General features: G+C 47.2%; 1 protein-coding gene across 1 annotated transcript; it reads left to right on the top strand.

Moving 5' to 3' along the window:
• Window positions 1-260: 260 nt before the first annotated feature.
• On the top strand, window positions 261-8,322 carry tspan31 (tetraspanin 31). The gene is made up of 6 exons (XM_076983729.1): window positions 261-524; window positions 1,370-1,537; window positions 1,913-1,993; window positions 2,240-2,377; window positions 2,459-2,569; window positions 3,636-8,322. Exons 1-6 carry the CDS (start codon window positions 462-464, stop codon window positions 3,708-3,710), a joined length of 636 nt encoding a protein of 211 aa, XP_076839844.1. The 5' UTR covers window positions 261-461; the 3' UTR covers window positions 3,711-8,322.
• The last annotated feature ends 263 nt before the right edge of the window (window positions 8,323-8,585 follow it).

The raw sequence follows: 8,585 nt of genomic DNA, 5'->3' as shown, positions 1-8,585 counted from the left end.
TTTATTAATTTAAACAATCATTAATGCATACAATTCATATACTGCTCGTGTGTAGGCTACAGTCAAGCGTCAAAAGCCTTTAAATACACAAAGACTATTTTCCCTGTCCAGAATTGTGTTCATTATTTACAAGGGGACTTAAAAAACGGCATTAAACCTTCACGATTCCAATTTGGTTTAATCTCATTTGCAGAGAGCCAATCAGTGTCCGAGTCTGATTTGCATTTTACCCACAATCCTTTGCCAGTCGCAGAGGAGTGTGGTGGGTGATCTCGGTCGGAGCGTATGCGGAGGATCTGTGGCTCTGCGCATGCGCACTGTCATCATCATCGTCGCGCTAGGTCACGGGCAGCTAGCTAGAATTTAGCGCCGACACTATCCGGCTACCCGCTCAGACGACAACAGGAGGCGGCGGCAGACCCAGCGGATTCGTCCTGTTAATAGATGCCACAGCGTCCAACATGGTCTGCGGGGGATTTACGTGCTCGAAAAACGCCCTGTGTTCCCTCAACGTTGTGTACATGGTGAGTGGTTAGCCGTGTTTAGCTCGCACCTACAGTCCTCGGCCTAGCTCACGTCCGTGTTCGTTCCCTTCTCCGCACTAACTAGGGCGGTGGGGCGTGTTTTTGTGGCCTAGTTCTCTAAAAAACAAACGTTTGATGTACGTTTCAGCCCGTTGAGACGGTTATCTCGGTATAAGTCTGGCCTAACTGGTGTTTTAACTGGTGTGTGGGGTGAAATAACGGTGAGTGAACCAGCAGCCCTGCGACTGGTGGACACTGATGTCCAGCTGGCAGGTTCACTCATGTTTGGGGGTGAACTGCTGATAACTGCCAGTAAACTGAAAGTATTTGTTAGTCAGTCAGTTAGGTTTGCTTATCTTGTGTAAGATTGCCTTACAGCCTGTCACATGAACGCTGAGTGAAACAAAGACGGTTATATTCACTGACCAGTTACTCTTAACCCACTAGAGTTATACAGTGTGGTCACACCATCCTGAAACAGCACGAGTGAAACACAGAGGATGTGAAATGTAGATCCTATCATGGTCTCTGTACTACAACCGGTTGGAGGTGTTTGTTTGCCAGCTAGGAGACTGTTGTTGATCATGACTCATTTACTGAGTGAGGCGCCAAGCAGAAAAGATAAGGTGGTGGTGGTGAAATGTTGTTTCTGCTCTTGTTTCTGCTGCGTTTTCTGCATCCCTAATGCAACTGCGACGAAAGCTTGACCTTTAGGCTCAAAAACGTTGACCCTTAGGATTACACTTGCAGTGTTTATGCTGTTTGTTCATTTAAACCGATTTATTAAATGCCAGCATGTTCTAACAGGTTTGTTTTCAATGATCGGCTTTTCGTGTCTTCCTCAGTTAGTAGGGTTGCTGCTGATTGGCGTAGCAGTGTGGGGGAAAGGCTTCGGGATTGTGTCCAGCATCCACATCATTGGCGGTGTGATTGCTGTGGGCTTCTTCCTGTTGCTCATCGCCATTGTGGGCCTCATCGGGGCCGTCCATCACCACCAAGTCCTGCTTTTCTTTGTATCCTTTGTGAGAAATGTGTCCATGCCTCTTTGCAGTGGCCACGTGGCTAGCTAGCAGTTTGAACCAGTTTTTAAGTATTAGATTTTTTTTTTAGGACATTAGACTTTTATGAGTCTCTCAAACAAGGTTATTAAAAAGGGAATATTGGTTTTAATGCTGAAACTGTGAGAAAATGTTGTGCAAGAAGTGCCTAACAGAAGCAGAGAAGATCTCTGCAAGTAATTAATCACTTTGGAGATGTGATCAGATCACAGCTTGACAGTGTAATGTTTTTGTGCTGGTTATTTTTACTTATGCCCTTGCCTTTAAAATGTTCCCTTTGCGTTAAATCCTCACTCAGCATCTCTGTCATTTCCCTTGACCTTCCTTCAGTACATGGTCATTCTGTTCATCGTGTTCCTCTTCCAGTTTGGTGTGTCCTGCTCGTGTCTGGCTATGAACGGAGACCAGCAGGTAGGCTGTCCTTGCCCCTGTTGATTACGGACTGTTAACGGTCCTTCCTGCATGATGGTTGAAGCAAGCTATATCCAAATATTCATGCAAACGAAGAATGTTTAATTTTCCTAGAATGTCGGTCACTTCTTTATTCACATTAAAACATCGACACGTCTGCCGATCGTTCCATGGCTCATTTGAATATATTTACATTTGTTTATCTTCCCGCTTCCTTCGCGGGGCACTGCGACCGCCGCTTTGCAGGAGACTCTGCTGAACTCCACGTGGAGGATGATGAGCAATTCAACCCGGGAGGATCTGGAGACCAAGATGAACTGCTGCGGCCTGATCAACAGCACGCTGGACCACTGGTTCAAGGCCGACACCGCCGCCTGCCCCGCCGTAAGCTCGCTTACCCCGCAGACGCGCGGCAGGAGATCCGGAAGTGTGGCGGGCTCACGGTGTTGTGTTGTCCCACCGCAGGATTGCAAGGAGAAGCTGGACTGCCGCAGCTGTGGAGAGAAGATGCTGGAACATGCGTCGGAGGCCTTGAGGATCCTGGGTGGAGTGGGTCTCTTCTTCAGCTTCACAGAGGTCAGAGCCCCGCACGGGGCCAGCAGCGCCCCCCTCAGTCCTTCTGTGGTATTAAATATTACATAACCTTTAACCTGATAATGGGCTAATAGAGGTTTTCTTGTGTGGTGCGCAGAAAAACCTTTTTGAATATTTGCTGCATTGACATGCATGCGTTTTGGTTTCGTGCGCTGGCTCATTTCTGCCCTCTAGTGGTCAGAAAGCAGCATTTCTCGCATCATCGGGCCATTGATGAGTGGAGGGGCCAGACTAGGGTGGTGGAGAGAACCGAAATGAAATTCTGAAGGGCAGTTTTCTAAACAGTGTCACCGTGGAGCCTAAGTACAGCTGTCAGGCCTGTTTTTGATACCTCTACTCCTGTTTCATAGCATCGAATATGATCGCTGTGTAATGTAGCCAAAGTAAACAAACTTCTCATTGTTACACATACCTCGCATTGCAGTGTTGGGCACTGGGAAGAGCTCGGCATCGAAACAGTCCACATGTTTGTTCACTCAGCTGGGCCACCGCTTTAGAATGTTGATCCAATCGAACATCAACACTGATCTGAGACCAGTTTGGTTATGGTTAAGGTCAAGGTTTGGGTCAGGAGGCACTCAGTCAGCTACCCTACTGTCAAACATCTGAGCTTCATCTCGATAACGGCGCACAGAGGTGACCAGAACTATGGTACGCGACCACGGCCAGTGGTCATAGCAGCAGGGACCAATCAGCAGAAGGGACATTTTGAATAATGTTTTGTTGGTCTGGAAATAGCCACTAAGCCCCAGTGTAGGGAGTTTTCCCTCTTGGACAGGCCAGAATGAAATGTTCTACCATGGAGCTGCCGTTCTCAGTCTGGACTCTGACTGCTGAGTTTATGTCTGGACCGTTTAAAAACGGTGCTGTATTTGTTACTGCGCTCTTTAGGAAGCAGTTGTAGGGCAGGTAAGAGGAGCAGCTGCTCGCTGCCTCCCCACTGAGATGCCCTTCTGCCCTTAATAGGTAACTAATGAAATGTAAAGAGGCCCCGCCTTACATGAGCTGTATGGCTTTAAAGATATGTTTGTTCTTCTTGCTCTTTCAGATTTTGGGGGTTTGGCTGGCCATGCGTTACAGGAACCAGAAGGACCCGCGGGCCAACCCCAGCGCCTTCTTATAGTCCCTCCCCCTCCCCCCCTCCACACCTCCGGGCCGTAGCGTAGACAAGCGATCCCACCTTCCCTCCGCACACCTGCACCAGGACCCAGCGAGCGCCGAGGGAGCGTTGGCTCAGTGCGACGGCCTCACACACACCACCTCACACACACCTGCACAGAGTTCGGAAGCCTCGCCGTCCCGACACCGGCGGGAGCTGCAGCCGTGTTTTCTTTCCTAAAAAAAAAGCGTTAACGTCAGTTTCTCTTATTTGCGTCCTTTCCGCCTGAAGGCGAGTTCGGTGGTCACGCTGAGAGGAGTCAGAGTTAGGACGTCTCATGCATGATGGGGTGTGTGTGTGTGTGTGTGTGTGTGTGTGTCTGTGTGTGTGTGTGTGTGTGTGTTTTCACGGTTGCCACGCCCACCTTTACCTGCCGGCTCCGTCCTTGATTTGAGAAGCCTGTCCTGGACTCCGTGTGCCAGCTGTGATGTCCCGCGTAAAGGCGTGCTGGCTGGAACCCGGTCTGCTCGCTTCCATAGCAACAGCTCTCCGTGCAGGAGATCCCGCCCCCACCCCTGTATATGTACTTTTGCTGTAAGTCTCTACACTATTTTGGCTTCACCGGGGAAAACCGCTAGTTTATGCGTCTTTGGCATTCTTAGTCGTGGATGTCCTGGTGGGCTTGGCGTCCATCACGCGCCTCTCTGCGTCCCGGGTGCCACGTGCCCTCCGCTCTGGATTTGTACTCTACGCTTCTCGAGATGCATCTTGGTGACGTGTCGTGTCGATGTAGACGGCAGGTTTTTAGTTTAGACGCTGGGATTGTGGCGTGCATCTGAGCCGTGTGAACAGAAGGACTTCCTCCGCCACTGGACTGCAGCGCTCGCCTCGCACGCGGTTGGGGTGGCGAGGACGTAGGACTGCACCCCCCCCCCACCCTTCACGCCCCCACCCTTCACGCCCTGTTTTAACCCTGCCCCTCTCCGCCAGGCTGTGCCCTGCAAGCTTGTTGCGTTTCGTTGTATTACACACGCGTATTGTGTGAAGCTTTATTTTGTAACGTTGTGACTTGCAGGCTTGCGTTTGTATTGTATATTGCCATCAGTGTGCTCCGATATCTTCCCACCTGCCTTCTAGGAGCGTGCCAGTGTATGTATAAAGCATCGTAATTCCAGCTGATCCGAATGGCTTTACTTTTGAATATTTTGCCATAATTCGCTGTGCTGTTTGTAACGGTTAACAATGTTTTGTTCAGTATGTAATTTCTCTAGGAGCATTTTGTCACCAATTTACATCTGCTGTGTGTGTCTTGTTGCCAAACCTTTAAATCGCATTGTGGTAATTTATGCAGCATTTTCTTCTTTTGAATTTAAAAGTATTAAGGTTGCTGTTTGTCTTATTTTTTATTTTTTTTTGGGGGGGGGGGGGGGCAACTTTTTGTCCGTAAGTTATTTGTGTAATTATGTAGTTAACATTAACTGAATTTGCTGCTCTACCTTTGTCTAGTAGTTAGTATTTGCTGGTATTTGGTTAGGAACAGCATAGACACGTTCGGTCTTAACTCACTCAGCTCCATAACTGATTAAATCTAGGTGTGTTTCTAATGGCATCATGGTCATTGGCTCCTGATGCCTGTAAGGATGTTTGTCACGTATCATTTTTAAGTATCATTTCACTTGCAGCAACTAGGATGCACTGAGCTCTTGTCTTTAATTAGCAATTGTGTAAAACTCAAAACTATAGTTCTGCTGATATGGTTGGGTTTTGTGAAGTTATTCTACGGATATTCTTACTTTACATGATAGTGAGGCCATGTACTAGTTTGATAATTTATTGCCGTCATGAGCAGTCAGTAACTCTGTAACCTCCGCACCCTCCTGTCCTGGGCTCCTTGTATATTTTTGGAACAAATTTTTCCAATTAAAATATCTCGGAGCAAAATTTGTGGAACCTGCGTGTGCCTCTTCTCAAACATTACAGGCATCTCAAAGGCAGCAAAATATTGTATTCAAATGAGAGAGACTGACTGACTGGCTGTGTAAGAATGATGATGTATCTTTGGCTATATATTACCTCTGTTCTTACTGAGGTACAAATGACATTTGTAAAGGCTTCTACTAACACAGATAAACGGGGTTGAATTTCCACTGCTGCATGATGGTGTATGTGCAGAGATGGTGTTGATATGGAGCTGTCATCCTGCTAGAAGGTTCACAGAACTAATAAAACTAGCATGTTTTTGCCAATTCAGTACAGCCAAGGCATGCAAAAATGAAGCGGGCTTACTTAGTTCCAGAATGTAGAGGAAGTTAATGGGATTTAATTACATGGATGGGCTCATCTAACCCTCCCACCTGTGATTGGGAAGTGATGCATTTTGAAGATCAGTAAACCACAGATTTTCATACCAAGACTCTCCACCTATAACAAACCTCTGACCTTTGCTTTGGACGTTGCCGTTATGTGGCTTGGTTTTCTGTCACACTCTGCACAGTAAGACGTCTGGGCCTTCTGGAAAATTCCGGTCAGCAGGAGCACGGATGTATCCACCCATTGGAGGCCTTCCCCGAGAGGGCGCGGGGTCGTGCTTACTAAGCTCCTCGCCAAGCCTTACCTCTCCATGGGGACCCATCTGCTGTGGACCCATATCCACGGAGGGGCTTGGATTAGCTGCAGAAGGCCACTGACTGGACGGCCCTGCCTGTCCAGACCCCTAGAGAGCTGACGAGGAGCTGTGAGTGTCTGAAAACACGACTCGGTCAAGGCAGAAGAGCCCGTCAGTCATCCCTGTTATTCTTTCCAGTGTTGTTTTTTTTTTTGGACATTTCATTGATCACGTTCAGCAGCAGTCGTAATGATTATGATGATTTACTCCAGTCTGACGCACGCAGCCCCAGTCCTACAACCCGCCTCCATGTTGTGACCTGAAGGCTTTACAGCAAGACGCCGTCCTATAGGAGCACACGCAGCTCCTTCCATTACTCTCCTTTTATAAAGCCATCTGAGCACTATGAACATGTGGGGACCCGGGGTCCTGGTTCTGGTTGTCCTCTGTGGCGATTGGACCCGCTGATGTTGCTGAACGAGCGGCGGGCGGGACGGTACTTTTGGCCGATTGAAATTCTGCGTGCAGGGCGAGTAAACGGGAAGAGTAATCTCTCTGTGCCAGAGTACCAAGAGCAACGGGTCAATAGCAGCGTGAGTAATGAGCCCGACCGCTTGCGTGTTGCTAGCAGGAACAAAGACGGAGCACGCTGGCGGTCTGAAGGGATTACCCAACATGCACCTGTCCCTTCGGTGAAGAGCTGCTGTCATTGGCCAGGACCAGTTGACTTTACTGGTCAAGTACTGGTTACTGTACATGCCAGATTCCCTGTTACTAGAGTTACTACAGTTTCTCTCCTTTCTACTAGCTTCAGGAAGCTCAGGCAACATGATCAAAGCTGATATTTGGTTCTAATGAAGATGTCCACTTGAGATGAGGGAACTAATTTGACCAGATCAGATTCCTTTTCATAAAAAAATCAGAAAATGTCATGATTTGGATGGACTCTTGTTTTTGTTCCTCTATATCGGTGATGTCACATGCATCAACCTGTGGTTAAACGCTACCTTTGGTTGTGGGTGGAGAACCCACATGTTTGCAGATAAGGCTTCTTGGTAGAAGATGGGAGTGGAGAGCTTTAAGTATTGGGACTTTGACCGAGGCAGTGTGAGTGGAGACAGCTGACTGTTTCAGCCCACTTTGGAGTTATTCACTCATTTCTCACACAAATGACACACAGAAGAGTGTTCTTGAAGAGTGTATTTTGGTGGGCATTTTTTCCTGGACATTTCATGCTCTTAAATAATTTATCCAGCAGTAATATGATGCAAAACTAAAGTCATGGCCATTTCTTTCATGTATTTTGTCATTAAATGCAAACTATATTATAATTATTATAATTGTATTAATTATATTATAATAATTAATTCAGATTTGTCCAGCAGGAAGCAGGTTTGTAGTACCATACGCCCAAGTGTTTTTCTGCAAAGAATAATGAATGGTTATGAAAATGTGCACCGTTTCCCTGCGCTTGATTGGACTTTCCCCCATGATGGTTCAACAAGGGTCCGCGTGTATCCAGCTCCAGACCTGTATGTGATTTCTTTAGCACCTCCTAAACATGATTATCATCTGACAGGTCGGAGCAGAGCATCATCTGGCCTCACTGTTCCCATGGAAGACTCTGCCATGTGGTTGTTTTTCCTTTTGTTTCGGTAATGTGCTTCCTGCATCTGCCTTGTTGTCCCACCCCGGGCAATGTTCCTGTTTCCCCTGTCCCGTCACTGGTCCCGTCACTGGTCATTGTTTTATGCGAGGTGTTCCATGCCCTGTGTGCTATGATGTCTGACATGCTGTTCTGTTTTAGACATTTCATGCAGTGAGTTTTATGTCCCGTGTTTCTCCTATTATTTAGACTTCGGTGACCTCGCCGGTCTCTTTGATTCGTTTATAGCCTTTGTGTTCTTTGTTAGATATGCATTCCAGTTGCTTTCTTTGACTGACTCCTCTGCCTTCCCAAGCCTGGACCGTCCCTATGACGATGATTATGGATTTGCCCTGAATAAAATATCGCCCCTCTCAGCATTTCCATCCTGCCTCTTATTGCTCTGCGTCACACCAGGAAATCAAACTGTCCTCTCTACACTCCAGGATTGCAGTGATCAACCCCTTTTCTCAAGAGCTCATGTTATTTGTTCTATCAACTGACCACATTTTGCATGCACCTTTTTGTCTTATCAGGACTTACCAAGTTCGGCAAGGTATATCGGATATATAACTATATAAACTATTTTCTAGAATTTAGGACGTAATACAGCAGTTTGGAAATGGTCCAAAATATGATATCTGGACAC

Source organism: Brachyhypopomus gauderio, chromosome 21 (assembly GCF_052324685.1).
Source record: "Brachyhypopomus gauderio isolate BG-103 chromosome 21, BGAUD_0.2, whole genome shotgun sequence".
NCBI lineage: Eukaryota > Metazoa > Chordata > Actinopteri > Gymnotiformes > Hypopomidae > Brachyhypopomus > Brachyhypopomus gauderio.
Note: the sequence above shows the minus strand (reverse complement) of the source record. Positions and strands in the feature narration are given on the sequence as shown.